The sequence below is a fragment of the Serinus canaria genome, chromosome 25, assembly GCF_022539315.1.
Source record: "Serinus canaria isolate serCan28SL12 chromosome 25, serCan2020, whole genome shotgun sequence".
Classification (NCBI taxonomy): domain Eukaryota; kingdom Metazoa; phylum Chordata; class Aves; order Passeriformes; family Fringillidae; genus Serinus; species Serinus canaria.
The window spans coordinates 10,627,336-10,647,188 of NC_066338.1; the positions used below are offsets into that span (position 1 = coordinate 10,627,336).

At 63.4% G+C, this 19,853-nt stretch overlaps 1 protein-coding gene across 1 annotated transcript in view; it reads right to left on the reverse strand.

The window, feature by feature from the left end:
- Window positions 1–515: 515 nt before the first annotated feature.
- Window positions 516–19,853, reverse strand: part of KMT2D (lysine methyltransferase 2D) — a 26,488-nt gene continuing 7,150 nt past the window's right edge. The window contains exons 16-47 of the mRNA XM_050984804.1: window positions 19,635–19,824; window positions 19,208–19,282; window positions 18,790–18,894; window positions 18,492–18,665; window positions 18,126–18,210; window positions 17,772–18,016; window positions 17,425–17,498; window positions 17,296–17,346; window positions 15,477–17,156; window positions 15,148–15,315; window positions 14,772–14,920; window positions 12,490–14,567; window positions 12,273–12,396; window positions 12,092–12,179; window positions 11,878–11,944; window positions 11,519–11,751; window positions 7,766–10,876; window positions 7,541–7,684; window positions 7,304–7,468; window positions 7,072–7,228; window positions 6,906–6,987; window positions 6,635–6,810; window positions 6,110–6,258; window positions 5,869–6,004; window positions 5,652–5,788; window positions 4,162–5,332; window positions 3,802–3,938; window positions 3,546–3,676; window positions 3,166–3,451; window positions 2,242–2,315; window positions 2,031–2,139; window positions 516–1,919 (exon numbers count right to left, since the gene is read on the reverse strand). Coding sequence (XP_050840761.1) covers window positions 1,827–1,919; window positions 2,031–2,139; window positions 2,242–2,315; window positions 3,166–3,451; window positions 3,546–3,676; window positions 3,802–3,938; window positions 4,162–5,332; window positions 5,652–5,788; window positions 5,869–6,004; window positions 6,110–6,258; window positions 6,635–6,810; window positions 6,906–6,987; window positions 7,072–7,228; window positions 7,304–7,468; window positions 7,541–7,684; window positions 7,766–10,876; window positions 11,519–11,751; window positions 11,878–11,944; window positions 12,092–12,179; window positions 12,273–12,396; window positions 12,490–14,567; window positions 14,772–14,920; window positions 15,148–15,315; window positions 15,477–17,156; window positions 17,296–17,346; window positions 17,425–17,498; window positions 17,772–18,016; window positions 18,126–18,210; window positions 18,492–18,665; window positions 18,790–18,894; window positions 19,208–19,282; window positions 19,635–19,824 — 11,844 coding nt within the window. The 3' untranslated portion in view covers window positions 516–1,826. The remainder of the gene's footprint in view (window positions 1,920–2,030; window positions 2,140–2,241; window positions 2,316–3,165; window positions 3,452–3,545; window positions 3,677–3,801; window positions 3,939–4,161; window positions 5,333–5,651; window positions 5,789–5,868; window positions 6,005–6,109; window positions 6,259–6,634; window positions 6,811–6,905; window positions 6,988–7,071; window positions 7,229–7,303; window positions 7,469–7,540; window positions 7,685–7,765; window positions 10,877–11,518; window positions 11,752–11,877; window positions 11,945–12,091; window positions 12,180–12,272; window positions 12,397–12,489; window positions 14,568–14,771; window positions 14,921–15,147; window positions 15,316–15,476; window positions 17,157–17,295; window positions 17,347–17,424; window positions 17,499–17,771; window positions 18,017–18,125; window positions 18,211–18,491; window positions 18,666–18,789; window positions 18,895–19,207; window positions 19,283–19,634; window positions 19,825–19,853) is intronic.

The following is a 19,853-nucleotide window of genomic DNA, read 5'->3' on the forward strand; positions in this document are numbered from 1 at the left end:
CCCCCGAGCACCCCCAGGAGGGATCAGGCGGCCTCGGCTTCTCACGCGCTTTATTTAAAATAACATCCAGTGGTTCCGGTATTGGTAAAAACGGGATTTCTACACGCCCCGGCCTATGTACAGCTCTGAAAGTTAAATTTCTCGTATATTTTCTGTTAAAACTTTCTCATCCCCCCCCACTCGCGCTTTTCCTCTGTTTGTTTTTTTTAATTTTTTTTTAATTTTCTTTTTTTTAAAGATTTTTACCTTAAACCTTTTTTTTTTGTTTCTTTTTTTTTTTTTCTTTGCAGCTTTGACGAGTTTGCGGAAGCAGCTTTTCAAGATCGGCCCCGGCCCCCACTGCACCGGGGCGGGGAGGGGGCACCACCCCCATCAGACCCCCTCCCCTTTTCCAGGAGCAGGAGGGTCCCTCCCTTCCTTCCCCGCGCCGTGTTTGTGCGTTAAGAGATCCCGGCGCCCCCCGGGGTCCTCCCCCGGAGTGGGGAGGGGGCGGGCAGGGACCCCGGGGGGGGGGGGGTGGGGGGCTGGGGGTGTTAATGCCCACTCGCTGCTTCGCTCTCCGAGGCCGCCCCTGCCTGGCAGGAGGTTCCAGAGAGACCCCCCCTCCCCACCCCCACCTCGGAGACTGGGTTTAAAACCCCCCCCACACCTTTTTTTTGCCCCTGCACCCCAAATCTCAGCCCAGCAGAGCACAAAGAGCCCCCCCCCCAGCCCCGTCTAGTATATACAATATAAGGTATAAATAGATAAATAACCTTCCTCCCCCAGTGCAGCCCCAGCTGGGAGGGCCAAGGGCGAGCGGGGGGGGGGGTCCACCCGGCCCCTCCAGCCGTGGGGGCCACGTGTGGGAAGGAGGGGTCCCCACCCAGCCCCTCCAGCCCCCCACCAGAGCCGGGGGAGTGGGTCTGACCCCCCCCCCGCCCTCCCCCGTCCCCACCTCACACCTTGGCACGTCACACGGCTGGGACCTCCTGAGGGGGGGGGGGACAAGGAGAGGGTGTCCCCACATCCCCCCTTCAAGGTGTCCTGAAGGAGGGGGACAAGGGGAAGCCACATCCTCTGAGGGAGAGGGAAAAACCCCCCCGAAACCTTAGGAGGGGTGGGAGGCAGGTTGGGATGGAGGGGGGCTCACATTTAAAAACAACAACAAATAAAAAGAAACAAATCTAACACTTAAAATGAGGTAGGTTTGGGTGCAGAAGCTCCTTGTGTCTGTCGGGGTCTTGGCTGCATCCCGCCGCCGCTCTGGGGTCTCGTCCACACGCACAAACAAAAAAGAGATCAAAAGGAACCGAGCGAGCTCTGGCCGCCACGCTGGGCGGGGCAGAGCCCGGATTGTCGAGCTCAAGGAGTCTGTGTTACCTTGGTAATTAGCGAGCAAATATTATTAGTTTCTAAAAAAAAAAAAAAAAAAAAAAAAAAAAAAAAAAAAAGGAAAAAAAAAAGGAAAAAAAAAAAAGAAACAAACGAAAAAAAAAAATAAAATAAAATAATCGTTATATCCAGACCAGCTCCGCACAATCGCTCCGGCTGCGCTGGGCCCGGCGCTGCTCCCCCGCGTGGCTCTCCCACGAGGGAGGCAGGCAGGGGGTGGTGAAGGGGGCGTTTCTGAGCCCCCCCACTCCTTTTTTCTCCTCGCAGGACGAAGCAAAGAAAACCCTGAGTTGCCAGTTCATCTGTCCGTCCGTCCTGCTCGGGCAGGGCCGGCAGCGCTGCAGCCGCTGCTCTCCCTCCGTGCCCGGCCGCCCCTGGCACCTCCTGCAGCCCTGGGGGGCTCGGCGAGGTCTCTGAGGCGGGGGTGGCAGCCCCCAGCCCCTTTTTCCCAGTTAGTTCATCCACTTCCTGCAATTCCAAGCTCCACAGTGGCAGGGGATCTTGTGCTGATCGTCCTCGAAATCGAACTGGTAGTCGTAGGTGAGCTGGGAGGGAGCAGGGAGTCATCCAAAGCACAGAGCTCAGCCCTGCCACCTCCAGCCCCCCTCCCTGGGTCCCCCAGGACCCCCTCAGCACCCCCTCAGTCCCTCACTGACCTCCTCCCCCTTGGGGATGCGCCGGCTGGAGATGATGATGATCTTGTCCTCCTTGTCGAAGGTCACGACTTCGGCCACACAGTTCGGGGCACACGAGTGGTTGATGTACCTGGGGGACGAGCAGGGTCAGCACCAACCCAGGGGCAGGACAGACGGACACCATGGCTCCCTCTGGGGGTATCCCACCACCCCAAAAGCCCCCCGTGCTCACCTGGCCGGGCCCCCCGTCAGCGTGGCGTCAATGACGTGCTCGTTGTTGATGCGGAACATGTAAATGCCACGGTTCTGCCACGGAGGAGAAGAGGGGGTTCAGGGGTGCAATGAGGTCCCCATACCCCACCTGAGTTGACATCCACCACCCCATGTCCCACAGGAGACCCTCAAATCCCACTTGAGTCACTCCATGTCCTACCAGAGCTCCCAAAATCCCATCTGAGACCCTACCAGAACCCATGATATCCCTCTCAAGTCCCTCCACATCCCGAGTTCCCACATGTCCTGCCAGAGCCTTCAACATCCTCAAGTCTACTTTCATCCCACCCAAGCCCACAACATCCCATCTGACTCCTCCCACGTCCTTCTCAAAGTCCCTCCAAGTTCCACCAGAGCCCACAACATCCCACCCAAGTCCACTTTCATTCCACATCCCATCTGACTACTCCCATGTCTGTCTCAGTCCCTCCATGTTCAACCAGAGCCTACAACATCCCACCCAAGTCCTCTCTATCCCATTTGAGCCCCCAACATCCCATTTGGCTCCTCCCATGTCCTTCTCAGAGTCCCTCCATGTTCACCAGAGCCCACAACATCCCACCCAACTCCACCCACATCCCTGCTGAGTCCCCAACATCCCATCTGATTCCTCCCATGTCAAGTCCCTCCTTGTCCAGAGCCCACAACATCCCACCCAAGTCCTCTCTATCCCACCTGAGCCCCCAGCATCCCATCTGACTTGCCCCATGTCCTTCTTGGAGTCCCTCCATGTTCCACCAGAGCCCACAACATCCCTCCCAAGTCCACTCTCATCCCACAACCCATCTGACTCCTCCCATATCCTTCTCAAAGTCCCACCCAAGTCCCTCCACATCTCGCCCAAGTCCCCACACAAGCCCCCAGCACCCCAGCAGAGCCCCACCTGCTCCTCATAGATCTTCTCCCGCCTGTTGGCCACCTCGTTGCGGATGATAGTGCCGATGTACTCGATGACCATCGTGTGCTTCTCGATGTCCTTGGCCGCGTAGAGCCCCAGCCCCTGGATGCGGGACCGCGCCAGGTACACGTTGTTCTTCCACTCCGTCTTCAGGCGCCGGTACTGGGAGGATTTGGAGTGCACAAACTGCTTGCTGTAGGGCGTGTTGGTTTCACCCGTGAACGTGCTCTGGTAGGCCTTGGACATGCTTGTGCTGTTCAGGGTGTGGGGCCTTTCAGGAGAGAGGAACGACAAGGGTTAGAGATGAGAGATCCCAGCTCTCCTGGTGGATCCCAGCTCTCCCAGCAAATTCCAGCCCCGCTTACCGCTTGTAGTGGGTGAGGATCTTGGGCTCGGAGCGGGCGCAGCCGGTGGGATTGATCATCAAGGGCAGCTCCATCAGAGGATGGCGCCCATAGCGGAACAGGTAGTTCTGGCAGCTCTCCACACCTGGTAGCTACAGAGGGGGACACGGAAGGACCGGGGGTCAAGAGGCAGCAGTAGAAGAGCCACTGGGCCCTTCCCCAGCAGGGCGGACCCCCAGTGTGGAGGAGAGAGCTCCATGTCCACCCTAGGACCTACCGACTCGGCGATGCGCAGCACTGCGTGCACCGTGAGGCCGAAGAGCTCCTCGCCCTTCAGGTACTCGGGGAAGAGTCGCAGCATGTCGGCCTCCTTCCTCATCATCGCCACTGGCTCGATGATCCGGTTCCACACAGCTGCCAAGGGAAGGGAGAACCACATAATTAATGAGGCTGGAAAAGACCTCCAAGATCACTGAGTCCAAGTGACCAATCACCACCTTGTCAGCAGCGCACTGAGTGCCACGGGTTGAAGATGGGGACCCAGTGGGGACCTCAAGCCACCTTCCACTGCCCCACCCTCTAGTGTGGCTCAACCACAGGGACAAAAGTTGGACACTGGCATATCCCAACTCCTTACCTTGCGGCGAGGAGTCGGAGAAGACAAGATCCTCCAGGCCCTGCTCGATGACCTGCACGACAAACTCAGGGCGCCCGTTATTCTCGCAGATGGTGCAGCGGTAGCAGCAGCGGCGGTTGTTGGTCCGCAGGCTCCAGTAGATGCGCGTGGCCTCGTAGCCCACGGGGTAGAGGGCCGTGACGCTGTGGAAATCGGCCATCTGGTGGGGCAGCAGCTGCCCAATGGCGTGGAAGACCAACCCGCCCACACGGAACATGTGGAGCCGCTCCCCACGCTGGATGATGCTGGCGATCTGCTTCACCTCGTCCCGCTCGATGTAGACGCGGCGGAACACGGTGAAGCTGCTGAGCTCCTGCTCGCAGGGCCCCTTCAGCTTGTGCAGGGGACACAGCATGGTCTTGTCCTTGAAGAACATGCACTTGGCGCGGATGGCGCAGGCGAAGTGGTACACGCTGGGGCAGCGGATGCGGTTGCAGCTGTTGGTGGCACCGGTTTTCTGGCACAGGGAGCACTTGGTGAGCAGCCCACGGTGCAGGGCCACCTCTACGTTGATCAGGGCCCCTCCCTGAGTCTCGTACACCTCCGTGGACCACAGGGCGCAGTTCAGGTGGACCCAGAGGTCGAGGTCAAGGTTGAGCAGGCGGGCTGGCCCGTCCGTGGCCCCGTCGCCCTCCTCGTGACAGAAGCAGCACTTGCGCATGTCCTGCGGCACCTTCTCAGGGCGCAGCGTGGTTCCCAGCTTGTCGATGAACTCGGCGATCTCCTTGTCGCCGTCGCGCTTGGCTCCCCCTTTCTGGATGGTGACGAGGAAGCGCAGCCGTTTCCAGCGTACCCCCTTCCACTTCTTCAGCCGTGGCCTCGCCTCGTCCCCGTCCTCCAGAGGCCGCGAGCGTGGCTTGAAACGGGGAGGGGAGTGCACAGCTGTGGCCCCTTCCTCCTGGGGGGCTGGCGAGGGGGCTGGTGGCAGTGGTGACAACGGGGCTGGGGCTGCCTCGTGGGATGCCTCGGGGTCGGGGACCCTGGTGGGCTCAGCGGGGCTGGATGGGGAGGGGACAGAGGGGGACAGCGGGGGCGAGGGTTCCTGGGGTAGGACAGAGAGCTGCCGCACGTCCAGGTTGGAGACGTTGTTGACGTAGCAGTGGTGAAGGGTCTTCTCAGGAGCAGGGCTCTCCTGTGGTGTGGGGAGGGGGACATGGGTCAGAGAGTTGCAGGGATGGAGACCCCCAACCTCCCTGAACATCGCAGGGAGGGGTCCTTGGCCCTGCAGGGGCATCAGCATCCCACATGCCCCCAACCCTGCAAGGACCTCCTGGATTCCTTCCTAGCAGACCCAGCACCAGCCCATGTACCCCCGGGAAACTCCCTGGAATCATGGGGGGACCTACAGGGACCATCAGGCACCTCTCCCAGAGTATCCCACAGCCCTATGGGTACCCCAAAACCCCCCTCCCAGTGGAGGACCCTTGTGGGGACCCCTGCATGCCACTGACCTGTCTGAGCAGAGTCAGGAGGTCCAGCTCGCCCTTGAGGCTGTACCCTGGCAGCACTGCATCAAACTGCTTCAGCCATTCAGAGCTGCTGTCCGGCACCTTCCCAGCCAGCGCCTTCTCCTTCCCTCCGAGCATTCCTGGGAGAAGGATGGACTGCCTGTCATGGGGGTCCCAGCCTGGGGACATGGGGGGTCATGGGGACAAGGAGAACACTCACCAGCCATATCAGTCTCCACCTTCTTGGCCTCAACCACAGCTGCTCGCACAGGGCCATCGGGGAACAGCACCTCGTAGGAGCTAGGGATCTTCATGCTCAGCAGCTCAGCCATGGCCACCATCACCCCATTGAGGTTCTAGGTGAGAGGAAGGCAGGATGGGTCCAGGGTGCCACAGGTGTCACTGTGTATGGTCACTGCTGGAACCCCAAGGGTCTTGAATCCCCCAATCCTCTCACTCACCTTGGCAGCTGCTGCAGACACCGTCAACATGACAGAGACCTCGCTGCTCTTGCCCTTCTCCCATGGAACTCCAGGGCCTGCTGCCCCCACCTTCCCTGGTGGAGCCCCAAATGGCTCTGCGACCTCATAGGGTTTTGTGTCAGGGAACACTGGTGTGGGGAGAGGGGGATCAGAGCCATGGGGAGCAGAGCCAGGGTCACAACTGTGCAGACCCAGCCCCACTAACTGTGCAGACCCAGCCACCCATGAGTCCACCCAGCTGCCCCAGATCCCTGCAGGGAATCTACCACCCTGCAAATCCCTTTCCCTCACATCCCACACTTCCCAAGAACCCTTCCTCTGGCTCCCTTAATCCCCTCCTAGACAAGGAACTCCGTCTTGCCCCATCCATATCTCTTCTTACCTGACACACATGCTCCAAACCCCCTCCCTCTGCTGCACATCCCACAAACTGCCTCCTGCCCAGTCCATATGGACCACAGACCACTCCTGCCCTGATCCACACACCCCTCCAGCCCATCCCACCTGGGATGCTGGCCCGGGGGATGATGGGGATGATGGGGGACAGCACACGCTCCTCCAGCTCTGGCTTGGCCTCGCTGAGAAGTGGGAAGCGGAGCAGCTCCTCGCCCAGGACACTCTCAGGGGATGAAGCAGGGACGATGCTGTCAGGGGAGTCGCTCTCATCGTCACTCTCCATCCTGTGGGGATGGAGGTGTCAGGGGCCACAGGGCTTGGTGTCACCCACAGAGGGGCTGATGTCACATGTGGGGGGTCACCACAAAGGGGGTCTCACCTGACGTCCTCGGTTTGGTTGTGCGGAGGGGTGGGCAGTGCTGCCAGCAGGTCCAGGCTCTTCACCTCCACAGCTGGTGTATCTGCAGAGAAGCAATGGGTATCACTGGGGGGAGTGACAGGTGGCAGCATAGATTCTGTGCCACCCCTGTGCCAGCCTGGCTCACCTTTCTGGCCGTGGGGCTCACGGGCTGGGTCGGCGTCCTTGGGCTGCTCCCCCAGCTCTTCAGGGGCCGTGACACCATTCACCATCTTCTGCTGCACGGAGGGAGGGGGTGTGGGGGGCAGCGAGGAGGGTGGTGTGGGTGGGTTGCTGAGGTTGTTCTGGGGGGAGACGGTGGGGTAAGAACAGCAGGATGGTCCAGGACCCCCGGATAACGGGGACAACCCCCCTCTCACCTTGGTGAGCAGCTGGGAGTAGTAGTCGGGGACGCTGTCGAGCACAGCACTGCCGAAGGTGCCCCTCAGCTGGCTCTTCCCGTTGATAGGGCTGCTGCCAAAGGGTGCGAAGAGGCTGAAGTTGGCCATGATGGTCGGCTCCGTCAGTGGCAGCAGCGACAGCTCCTGGGGACAAAGCGGTGAGGGGGGGACAAGGGCAAAGGAAGCCCCCTGCCACACCCTGGCCCATGGTCATACCTGCTTCAGCTGCTTCATGAGGGCCTCGCCAGGACGCAGCCCCTCATCCTTGCGCAGCTTCTTGCGGGACGCTGGGATCCGCTCGTTGCCTTTCTGTACCCGCTTAGGTTTGGTGGGTGCTGGCTTCCTGGCAATGGAGGGGTCCTGAGGAGGAAAGCGAGGGCATGAGCTGTGCCAGCACAGCCCCTCACCCATCTCACCCCCAGCCCATCCTCTGTTGCTCACCTCCCGGCCCAGCAGCAGTGACTGTGGCCGTGGCTCTGTCCCAGCGCTCCGGTTCTCCATGTGCCCATTGAGCTCGCCTGGGCTCTGTGCTGAGAGCTGCACATTCTTGGCCCGCAGTAGCTTCTGCAGCAGCAGGTGCCCAGCCTCAGAGCGCCCACCTGGGGCCAGCAGGCTGTTGGCTTGGCTGTCCCCAGGGTCCCCATTGGCCTCTGGTTTTGCTGTCTCATCTCCGTCCACCTCACACTGTGCCGCTGCCGCCGCCTCTTCCTTCGGCTCCTGCTTCACCAACACCTGGGGGGCTTCACCTGCTGTGGGGGCTGCCTCTGGCACAGCCCCATTGATGCGGGTCTCACCAGGGTCAGCTGGATCCACCCCAGGTGTCTCAGGGTCCCAGGGGCCGTGTGCTGGGTCAGGGAGGGCCCCGCTTGGGGTGGGAGTCAGCCCCGGCTCCGTGGTTGCCGCAGGGCTGGCGGCCAAGGCCGGGATCCCCGGTGATGTCTTCTTTGGCTCTTGGGGGCTCTGCTCAGGGCTGGCCAGGTGCTGGGGAGCACAGCCCAGGGGCGAGGGGGCTGGTGGCGTGGGGAGGCGGATGAGGCCGGGCTGGGGGCCATGGGCAGCCAGAGCTGCCTGAACCAGCTCAGCCAGGGGCTGCTGGGGAGGCTGCCCTGGCAGTGCTCGCCCCGGCTCAGTGGCAGAGCTGCTCTGTGCCTCTGCTGGGGCATCTGCCCGGGGCTGGAAAAGGGACCCCATGGGACGAGGGGGCTGGCGGGTAGCTGGCAAGCTGTAGTCCGGGGCCTGCCCGGGGAAGGGGCCAGGGGTCCGTAGTGCCTGGTTCTGCTGCAGCAAGCTCTGCTGGTGCCGCTGCACCAGGAGGGCCTGGAGCTGCTGCTGCTGCTGCGGAGTCAGATGCCGCAGCTGCGGGTTCTTGGCCAGGACACCCTGGAGCTGCGCCCGGATCTGGCCCATCACTGGACCCGGCACCTGCCCCAGGAGACTTGGGGGGAGACTGGCAGTGCCTGACGCTGGCCCTACTTTGTGCTGAACGGGGCTCTGGAGCCGCGGGGGCTGTGGCTGCCCTGGCAGGGCCCCTGCCACCCCCTTGCCTGGCTGCTCTGGGGGCCGCGGTGCCGGCACCATGGCCTGTGCTGGGCCTGTCCCACAGCCCAGGGGTTGTTCTCCCACCCCGGCTGTGTCCCCGTGCTGCTGGGACAGCTCGGGGTGGACAGCCCCAGGGCTCTGCAGCGGTGGGGCGAGCAGAGCACCTGGCTGCCCAGGGGCTGCCCGCAAGACACCTGACTGTGGGGAGGTCAAGAGGAGCTGCTGGCCCTGCCCCAGCTCAGCCTGGTGCTTGGGGGCCGGGGGCTCTGGGCCCCCCAGCCCTGGGGGGTTGAGGGCTCCCTGCTGCTCCCCGTGCAGCTGCCCCCCACTCTCACCACCCTCAGCGTGCAGGGCGCTGCCATCCATCCCCACGGGCTGGTCCTTGGCAGCCAGGACCGCCGGGGCTGGCTGCATTCCCTGACTCAGGTGCAGCACAGAGGGGGCCTGGCCCCCCGCCCCGTGCTGCGGAAAGTGCTGGATGGAGGGCTGCCCCTGGCCCAGCCCCAGGAGACCTGGCTGGGCAGCCACTGCTGAGTTCTGCTGCTGCTGCTGCTGTGGAGCCAACAGTGCCCGAGACTGCCCCAGCTGCTGGGATAGCACGAGCCGGTGGCTCAGCATCCCTGGAGTCTGCGGTGTCAGCTGGGGCGAGCCCAGCACCCGCTGCTGGTGGGGGGCCAGGACGACCTGGCGCTGGGCTGAGGGGTGGCCCAGCACAGGCTGGTGCTGCAGCCCTGGCCCATGGCCCAGCACGCCTGGCTGCTGCTGGGGCGAGAGCTGCTGCACGAGGAGGCTCTGCTGGCTGCCCAACAGCCCCGGCTGCTTCGGCACCATGGGCTGAGCACCTGCGCCGGGCTGTGGGGCTGAGGGCTGCTGCTGCTGCTGGCCCAGCAGGCTGGGCTGCCCCGGCACGGCTGTTGGCTGCACTGGGGCCTGGCCCAGCACACCTGGCTGCTGCATGGATGCCTGGCCCATCATGCCTGGCTGCTGCAGCGATGTCTGGGCCAGCACACCTGCCTGTTGCATTGAAGTTTGTCCCATCACACCTGATTGCTGCATGGATGTCTGTGCCATGATGCTCTGTGGCTGCATCGAGCTCTGTCCTATCAAACCTGGCTGTTGCATGGACACCTGACCCATCACACCCTGTTGCTGCATCGACGTCTGTCCCATCACACCAGGCTGCTGCATGGATGCCTGTGCCATCACACCTGGCTGCTGCAGCGATGCCTGTCCCATCACACCTGGCTGCTGCATGGAGCTTTGACCCATCACGCCCTGCTGCTGCATCGACGCTTGTGCCATGACACCTGATGGCTGCAGCGACGTCTGTCCCATCACACCTGATTGCTGCATGGCTGCCTGTCCCATCACACCTGATTGCTGCATGGCTGCCTGTCCCATCACACCCGGCTGCTGCATTGATGTCTGTCCCATCACGCCCTGTTGCTGCATGGCCGCCTGTCCCATCACACCTGGCTGCTGCAGCGACACCTGTCCCATCACACCTGGCTGTTGCATTGACGTCTGTCCCATCACACCTGGCTGTTGCTGCAGTGACACCTGGCCCAGCATGTTCTGCTGCTGCAGTTTCTGTGCCAGCTGCATCCTCTGCAGCTGCCGCTCCTGCATCAGCCGGCTGTCAGCGGCCAGCCCGCGCAGCGCCGGGTTCCCGCTGAAGAATGCGCCAGAGGAGCTGGGTCCGGGGGCATTTCCTACAGGCTGCTGCCCCATGAAGGATAGGCCCTGCTGCACGGCCATGGACACACCGCCCTGGGGCAGGCGCAGCCCTCCAGGCTGCCCCGGCTGCTGGCCGAGGCCCTGCGCTCCCACCAGGGCTGCCCCGGGCTGCTGCACGCCGTGTGCTGAGAGGAGCTGTCCCGGGAGCTTGGACATGAGGCGGGGGCTCTGCGAGGGGCTCAGGGCCATCACAGCTGAGGCCTGGTGCTGGTGCTGCTGCTGCTTGTTGCGGTACTCAGCCATCAGGTTGGTGTGTTCCTTCTGCTGCTTCCGCACCTGATGGGGATGGCAGGGGGTCAGTGCCAGGAATGGCAGGGTTTTAGTGCCAGGAATGGCATGGCATCAGTGCCAGGGACAGGGAGACAACACAGCCTCAGCACTGGGGATGGTGGGGCATCAGCAGCAGAACTGGCACACATTTAGTGCCCAGGACAGGGGAGCATTAGCATCAGGAATGGCACAATAACAGTGCTTGAAATGGCACAGCACCACCACCAGAAATGGCACGGCTTTACTGCCAAGGACAGTAAGGCATCAGCACTAGGAATGGCACAGGATAAGTGTTGGGGACAGTGGGGCATCAGTACTGCAGACAGCAAGGCATTAGTGCTGGGAATGGCAGTGCATTAGTGCCAGAACAGCAGGGCATTAGCCCCAGGAATAGTGGGACGTCAGTGCCAGGAATGGCAGAGTGTTATTTCCAGGAACAGCAGGGAATTAATACCAGGACTGGCACAGCATTAGTGCTGGGGACAGCAGGGCAGTAGAGCCAAAAATGGCCATTGACTCTGAGGACATCACGTTTGCACTGGGGATGGCACAGTGCTAAAGTCGGGAATAACGAGGCTGGCACTGGGAACAGTGGGACATCCCATTTGCACCAGGATCAAGGTGCTCACCCACATGTAAGGGTCCTACCTGGTCCAGCTGCTTCTGGATCTTGCTCTGCTGCTCTGTCACCAGCTTCAGCTTCTCAGCATCAGCCTCGGGGAACTCCCGCCCGGCTTTCTTGGCCGTGCGCTGCTTGGCACACAGCGCCTTGCGGGACTTGCGGTGCGCCCCGATCTGCTCCTCCAGCACCTTCAGCTGCATCTGCAGCAGCTGCTGCGTGTGGAACAGCCACTCCTCGTACTGCCGCTGGTCAGCCTCGTCTGTGGGATGGGGAGAGGGCTCAGATCGGTGGGGACCCCGGGTAAGCAGAGACCTTGGGTCAGTGGAGACCCCAGGTCCAGGGCCAGGGTGAGCCCTGTCCCACACCATGCCACGTCAGTACTCACTGATGACGCCCTGTGCAAAGGTGGGTGGGTTGGGGCGAGCCTGGGTCGGGTCTGTGCCACTCCGCTCCTGGAAGAAAAGGGAGGGTTTGGGACACATGTTGTGGATTGCTGTCCTCTCCCCACAGACTCCACCCCCTCAGAGAGCCATAAAACCACCAGTTCTGGCCTGCCAGCCCCAAGATTCTCCTGTAGACCCTCTGGACACGCCACTCACCTGCCCGCTCCCTGCCAGTAAGTGGTTCTGCATCTCAGAGACAGCCGGGCCCCCCGAGAGCCGCTGGGCCAGCAGGGAAACCTGTTGCCTTTGGGGGAGACACACAGAGATGGGCTGTGAGCCAGAGCCAAAGCAACCTGCCTGCCCCACCTTGTGCCCCCCAGATCCCCATGTCTGTTACCTGTTCATGCCTGGGGCCACCCCGATGCTGCCCTGAGCCATCACCTTCTTGATGCCCTTCAGTGCCACCATCTTGGCCTTGGCAATGGGATCCATGATGTCCTCGGCTGCAAACTTGTCCAGGTCTGCTGGGACAGAGACCACAGCACATTCAGCCTTATGCCCCCCCACCCAAAAGGGCCCCGTGCTCCCCCAAAAAAATCACCCACAGTCCCTACCTGTGTCTGGGAAGAAGCTGTTGGCCAACTGCTGCTGCATGATGAGCTGGGGGGGCTTCAGGCCCAGGGTGGGGGGCTGCACCCCGGCCATCGGCTTCTGCACCAGCACCTGCTGCTGGCTCTGCTGCGGCTGCCCCAGGGCCACCTGCACCCCGTGGGGGGATGACAGCACGTGAGGCTGCCCAGAGCCCATGCCCATGTGGGGGGCCAGAGCCGGGCCCTGCTGGGGTGCATTGAGCCGGGGGGGCTGCGGTGGCAGCAGCGGTGGCCGGGCCACCAGCCCCAGCTGGAGGGGTGTCTGAGGGGTGCCCAGACGGGGTGGCTGCCCCTCAGGAGGCTGCCCAGATGCCCCTGTGTGCAGCATGGGGTGCCCCGGGGCTTGGAGGTGGGGGGTGCCACGGGGCAGGTGGGCTGACATCTGCTGCTTCTTCTGCAGCTCCTTCTTCTCGTGCTCCAGGAGGTCCTCGATGAGCAGGGGCAGCTCGCTGGCCACCAACGAGCTCTCCATCTTGTCCAGGTCATCTGCCGGCGAGTGCCGGGCACTGCCCAGGCCCAAAGCTCCACTGTCCAGCTCAAACTTCTCCAGCAAGGGGTTGCTCTGGCCACCCAGCTGGGCAGTTGCCAGCCCACGGCCAGGGCCGGTGTAGGGGTCCTTCTCAAGCACGGGGACACCAGTGTGGCCACTGTTGGAGAACTGAGTCATGCTGAGGCGAGTGGGGCCGGTGCTGGAGCTCAGGAGGGTCTGACCAGGTTTGACACTCAGCCCCAGGGAGGCAGAGATTTTATCTGTGCCCTGCAGTGCTTCTGACTTGATGGGCACCGGGAGGCGCTCGGGGCCAGCGGTGGTGAACTGGCAGGGTGAGGTCTTCAGGCAGCCGTCCTCCAGCTTGGGCTTGACATCAGTGGACAGCGAGCCAGCCTTTGCCTCTGCACCCTGTGCCTTGAAAGCTGGGTCAGGGGCCAGCACAGTCGCCGTGGGGCAGGCAGAGAGTCCCAAACCCATCCCAGACACCAGTCCTTCCTTGGGCACCTCCTGATCCTCCGCAGATGGGGTCACATCTTTGCTGTCCCCAGGGTCGGGGAGCTTCAAGGTGGGCGCTGGTGGGTCTGTCTTGAGCTGGGCCTCACGCTCAGCCTTCTCGTTAGCCGACTCCACCAGGCGCAGGTGCTCGTTGAAGATGTCCTTCTTGTCACCGGTGTCCAGCTCGGGGTCAGTGTAGGCCAGCAGGTCAAACTCATCACCATTCAGCAGGTCATCGAGGTGGGGGTCTGCTGTCTCCAGGCTGTCCAAGTTGTCCAAGTCATCGTCCCCTTTGGCCACATCTGGATCCAGGCTAAGGTTGGCCAAATCATCATCATCTTCCAAGTCCTTGTGGGAGCCAAAGTCGTCATCCAAATCAGGCTCCACGGGCACCTCGCAGGGCAGCCTCCCCCCCTCCAGGCTCAGGTGGCTCTTCCCTGGGGCCGGCGCAGGGTCTGGAGCGGGGCCATCCTTGGGACCCTCAGGGCGTAGGGTGGCACCGGAGGACAGCGGGCGCGGGGGGATGTGCTGCTGCAGCTCCAGGGTGGGTGCTGGCAGCGGGGGTGCTGCCTTGGTGTGGGGCTGCTGGTGGCTGTTGCCCATCTCAGCTCCCTGCGGGGACGCGGGTGGCAGCGGTGCTGGAACCTTCTGGGATGGCAGTGCCTGCAGGGGCATGACGGGGGTGCACAGGGCCTGGGGGGTGCCTTCCTCCCCTGGCAGGAAGAATCGAGGCCGGGGTGCCTGGGGGGCAAAGGGAGATCCCACGACACCCCCAGGTCCCTTCTGCACGTTGTGTCGTAGCTCGATGAAGGGAGCACCCAGGGCAGCTGGTGAGGGGGGCACGGCCTCGGCAGGGGTGGGCAGGCGGGTGCTCAGGCTGCCCATGGGGGTCCCAGCGGCTGGGGGGGCGAAGCGGGAGGTGACAGGGAGCCGCAGGGCTGCCACGGCCGCTTGCTGCTGCTGCTGCTGCTGCCAGAGGTGCTGCTGCTGCTGCTGTGGGGATGGTGATGGGAAGACCCCACGGGGGTAGAAGGCCTGGGGGGGCCCCACCGCCGCCCTGGAAGACACCATGGTGTTGGCACCAGCTTGGTAAAGCCCCGACACGCTGTGTCCCATCCCCCTCAGACTGTGCCAAGCACCCGAAAACCCACAGCCATCCCCTCCCTCCAGAGTGATCCCCATGAGCTGGGGGTATGCATGTGATGTCTGCTGGCTCCCACCCATGCATGCTGAGCCCGTGGCCCTGCCAGGGGGCACCCACCGCCCGCTGATGTCCAGCATGGCTGGCGTGGCCGCCGGCGGGGGCCGGGAGAGTCGCTCGTCCTGCGTGAAGGCTGCCTGCACCATGACGGAGCCAGGCAGCTTCCCAGCGCCAGCTGCCGTGGCCAGAGTCCCGAGGAGAGCCTTGTCCTGGAAGAAGAAAGGAAAAAAGAGTCACCCATCCATCAGCCACATCCCACTGCTGTGCCCCTCCATCAGCCACATTCTCCCCCATGCCCCTCCATCAGCCACATTCACCCACCCCGTGCCCCTCCATCAGCCATATCCCCCCCATGCTCCTCCATCTGCTCCATCCCTGCTCATGCCCCTCCATCAGCCACATCCCCCCCGTGCCCATTGTGCCCCAGCTCTCCCACCTGTGCTGGTTGGTACGGGGCCATGCCCCGGCTCAGCTCGAAGCTCTGCCCACTCTCAGGTGCCCAGCCTGCTGGTGAGGAGGCAGCAGCAGCTGCACTCTCCTTCTCCTGCCGAAGGCTGTTCCTCTGGATCTGCTGGCGGATGAGCAGCTCCCGGAGCCGCTGGCGCTGAGAAGAAATCAGAGTTAGAGCCCAGAGTGGCAACAGGACCAAAACCAACAAAACAAACCATACACAGAGTGGCCATCAATGCCTGAACAGCCCCAGTTTTATGCCTTCATTCTCTCCCAAACCCAAATGGAGCAACTGGATGCCAGGAGGGACCTCACCTGCCGCTGCTTCTCCAACTCCGACTGGCTCATGGTGCCCAGAGCCCCATCCTGGGCACCAGGCAGCTCCACCAGGTCCCGGTTCGGGGGTGCTGAGAGCCCTGCAGCCACCTCCTCCCTCTTGTCGGCCGTCAGTCCCAGCGCAGTGCGGGGCAGGAAGGCTCCAGAAGGGTCCTGCTGCTGCGGGGGAGCCGGGGGCTGCGGCGGCAGCACCGATGGGGGCCGCAGGGGCGAGAGGCTGTAGGAGTCAGGGGCGGCAGTGCCAGGGCCCAGCGGGCTGCTGGCCTGGTGGAAGCTGGGGGACGAGGCGTAGGCCGAGCTCTGGGGCTTCCCAGAGCCGTAATGGCTGTTGATCCCGTGGGGCTGGTGGGATGGGGAGCCCTTGAGCGGCTCCGAGACGGCCGGGGGGAAGGTGAAGCGCATGGGGGGCTGGCTCGCCGGGAAAACGCTGGCACCAGGCGAGCGGGCAAAGGGCGGCTGTGGCCCAGCCGCTGCCTTGGCGTGGGGGTCACCTGCTGGGGTACCCCCAAAACCTCCACCAGCCGCCCCCACTGACTTGAACCCTGGCTCCGGCATCTGTGGACGGGGGGGTTTGTGCAGTGGGGTGAAGGGATCCCGGGACTGCGGCCGGGAGGGCGGCTGGGAGTAGGGATCAGGGGATTGGAAGCGAGGGGTGACTGGGGACTGGCAGAAGGCTTCGTTGGAGAGAGGGCGGGGGGTTAGGGGGGACTGGGAGCTGGACTGGGACTGGGGGCTGGCAGGGATGCGGGAGAAGGGTTCAGAGGGCAGGGAGCGGGGCGGGAGGGTGCAGCAGGCCTCGGAGGGCTGCAGCCGGGGCGTCAGTGGGGGCTGTGAGTAGGGGTCCAGGTAGGGCGACTGACGGTACAAATCAGGGTGGCCAGGGGGCGAGGGGGCCAGGGGATGGGGGTCAGGGGGCCGGTGCCCAAGCCCTGGGCTCTGCGGCTCTACCTGAGAGACCCGTGGGGTCATGGGGGCTTTGAAGACATCAGCCGCCTTCAGCTCCGCAGCCGAGAGGTGGGGCCCACCTGGGGAGTCCCCGTAGCCCATGGCAGAAGCATAGCCGGGTGAGCAGACCCCCAGGCTTCCCCCATCCTCCTTCTTCACCTCCAGACCCTTCTTCTGCTCCCCAAAAGGCAGGGGAGAGAGCAGGGCCTCAGGGGGCCGCGCCCCAGGACTCCCTGGCACTGAGAGGTTGTCCAAGGAGGGGCACCGGGGCTTCAGGAAGGGGTCAGGGGTGCCAGGTTGGTGCCGGGGGGTGCCAGGCGGGGTGGGGTGGAAGTCAGGGGGAGCACGGGGGGCTGTGAGGGGCTGGGGCTGGCTAGGGAAGGGCTGGAAGGCAGCCCCCGATGTGGGGCTCTGGCCCAGGGGCGAAGGGAAGCGGGGCTCCAGCGCGTAGGCGGGGGCCGCGCCGTAGGGATCGTGCGAAGGCACTTGGGCAGGGGACTGGGGCGGGAGCTTGAGGAAGAGCTCGCTGGGAGACTCCGGTCCCCCTCCGGCACCCGTGGGGGGCTTCAGGAAGCCCTCGCCGGTGGCGGGGGGGCTGCTGATGTAGACGGGCTGTGCCCCCGGCGGCACCGGGATCCGCAGGTGCAGCGAGGGCCTCTCAGGCTTGCGCAGTCCCTCCCCTTTGGTCTGCTTGTTGATCTGGCTCTCGGCCTGCTGCAGAGAGAGCCAGGCCGTCAGCGTTGTGGGAGCCCTCCCGCCCTCCCCACGGGTCGGGCACGGGCTGGGGGTGGGCACACCAATGTCCCCTAGTGCTGGGCCGGGGCCGCCGGGCACCTCCCCGCGCCTCACGTACCTTCTGCACCTTGTTGATGCGATGAGCCGCCCGGTTATCTTTGGCCTTTTGCTAACAAAGACACGAAGCCAGCTGACTTGCAGCCCCCGGTGCCCCGGCCCCCCACCCCACTGACCTCCTGGCACTCACCAAATATGGGGCTTTGTCCGTGGCAGGGACTTTCCTCCAGAGCTTCATGATCTGTTTGCAACGGCTCGACCAGTCTGGGAGTCCAGTACGAGCAGATACAGGGGAGGAAAGCAACATTAGCCTGGACCTGAGGAGCCCCCTCGTATCCTTGGTGGGTCACTGTCCCACCCTCATGTGAAGGGACAGCCCAGGAGATGGAGCTGAGACCCCCTGCCCACTGTAGAGAACACTTCAGTGGCAGAACAACCAAGCTCTCCCGTTAAGAAAGAAACCAGGGGAGTCACACTCCACCCATACCCCCAAACCCTCACCCCAACGGGGCGGCCACAGCCCCCCCAGAGCCCTACCTGGATAATCCTGCTTGAGGTTGGGGAAGTTCATGTTGGCGTAGAGGACAGGGGAGATGGTGGAGAGCTCACCCAGCTCCTCGTCCTTCTCCCAGCGCTGCAAACTGCGCTGGTTGTAGGACAGCCCATCACCCTCGCCCTCCGTCGTGGGCGTTGTGGGGGTCGAGGGGGTGGTGGCAGCCGAGCTGCTGGCCCAGGGGCTCTCGGGCTCGCAGTGGTCTGGGCTGAAGAAGCCACTCCGCTCCCTGAATGGAGAGGAGTGTCACAGGTTGTCAGGATGTAAGGAAGAGTGGGTCCCAGGACACTCTGCAGTTTAGTTCCTCCAAGGAGGGGACCCCCAGCTCCTCTAAGTACCTGTTATCGAGGAATGGGGACTGGCAGACCCCTGAGAACGAGTCCAAAGAGACAGATCCGGAGAGTGAGCCCAGGGAAACACTCCCTGTGAAGGAAAGAAGATGGGTTGCAGGGAAAGCAAAGCTAGGGCACAAACCTGCACCTACCCTGGGGTCCAAACAGCCCCCAAAGAGCACAAACCCCAAAATGCTTTCTATGTTCACCCCCAGAGCAACAGGGAATACCCAGGAGCCTGGGCTCTCAGATACCACAGGCACCATGGAGTGAGCGAGTTTGGCTTTCCTGAGGCTGGAAACAAGCCCTGCCCTTCATCACACACACTCCAGGGACCTCCTGGATGATGGGGGCTCTGCCAATTCCACCCACCCTGCCCCGAGAGCTGCAGGTCTCCTTGCAGGAACGGCCGCTGTGCTCGGCTGGGGTCCTGCCCGGCCTCCATCCCTGCGGCCACGCAGTTGAGGGGCTGCTCCCCGCGCTCTGCCGAGCCCAGCACGTCCTTGAAGAGCTGCTGCACGTCTTTGCTCTCCATCTTGGGCAGCTCTGAGGAGGCAAACTCAGGAGCTGAGTGCAAATACCCCACTGATGGGAAGTGGAATACCCTTGGGGTCATGGTCCTGGGACCACCCAGGCCTCCAGCAGACGAGGGGGCACAGGACGGTCTCACCTTCTGTGGGGATCTTATCGAGGTCGGAGCTTAGCGCTCCCTCGCCCGGGGTGGCCGGTTTTTCGGTGTCCCCGCGGTCTGGGGAATCCTTGGGCTCGTCGGCCCCTGTTAGGAAGAATCAAGAAGTGCCCTCAGCCCCCTGGGGAATCCCGGCTCAGGGCTGGGGACCCCCACGGGGCAGCCCCTGTCACCCAACATGGGACACGAGTCCCTCGGTCCTCCAGCGGCTCCGCGCCACGCGGGGGCGCTCTAAGCACCACTCGATGGTCACGGGCATCATGGGACTGACGGGGTAGGGAACCATAGAGCTTAGCCCTGCCCAGAGCGGACCCCTCAACCATAGAGTTTGGTCTCCATGGCTGTGGGCGCCCTGTGCCCCGTGGAGGACTCGGCTCTGGGGGTCCCACAGGGGTCTCACCCAGCTCCTCGGCCTTCGCGTCGTCCTTGCCATCGTCATCGGGAGCGGCGGCGCTGCCATCAGTGCTGTCCTCGCCTGCAGGGTAGCCCAGGATTCAGTGAGCAGGGCCAGGATCCCCCGAGCCCCAGCGTCCTCCCTCAGTAGTGATGGCCGCCCCCCACAGCCCTCGGCCTTCTCCAACGAGCCTCAGAACCCACAGCACTGCTCACAATGGGGGTCCCCCAACAATCCCCAGGACCCTGAACAACCTCCTCAGCCATTCCCAGCCATCCTGGGAACCCCAACAACTTCCAACAAACCCAGAGGCCCGCAACAACCCCAGGGACAAGCCCAAACAAGCCCAGGGACCTCCAACCCCACAACAACTCCCCACTAACCCCGGTAATCCCCCTTCCTGGGTTGCAGACCCCCTCCTGGCCACACTCACCTCGGGGGTGGGTGGGGGTCTCCCTCCTGTCCGGGGTGCCCCCCTGCAGTGCCCCAGCAAGGTTGGGGTCCCCCTTGGGCCTTGGGGCACCCTGGCCCAAGGCGGGGCGGGCAGCCCCATCCCCAACCCCGCCTGCTGCCAGCAGCGCCTTCCGGCTCAGGTCCATCAGTGCCTTCCCAAAAAACGCCTCCTGGAATGGGAGGGTTCTGTCAGCATCAA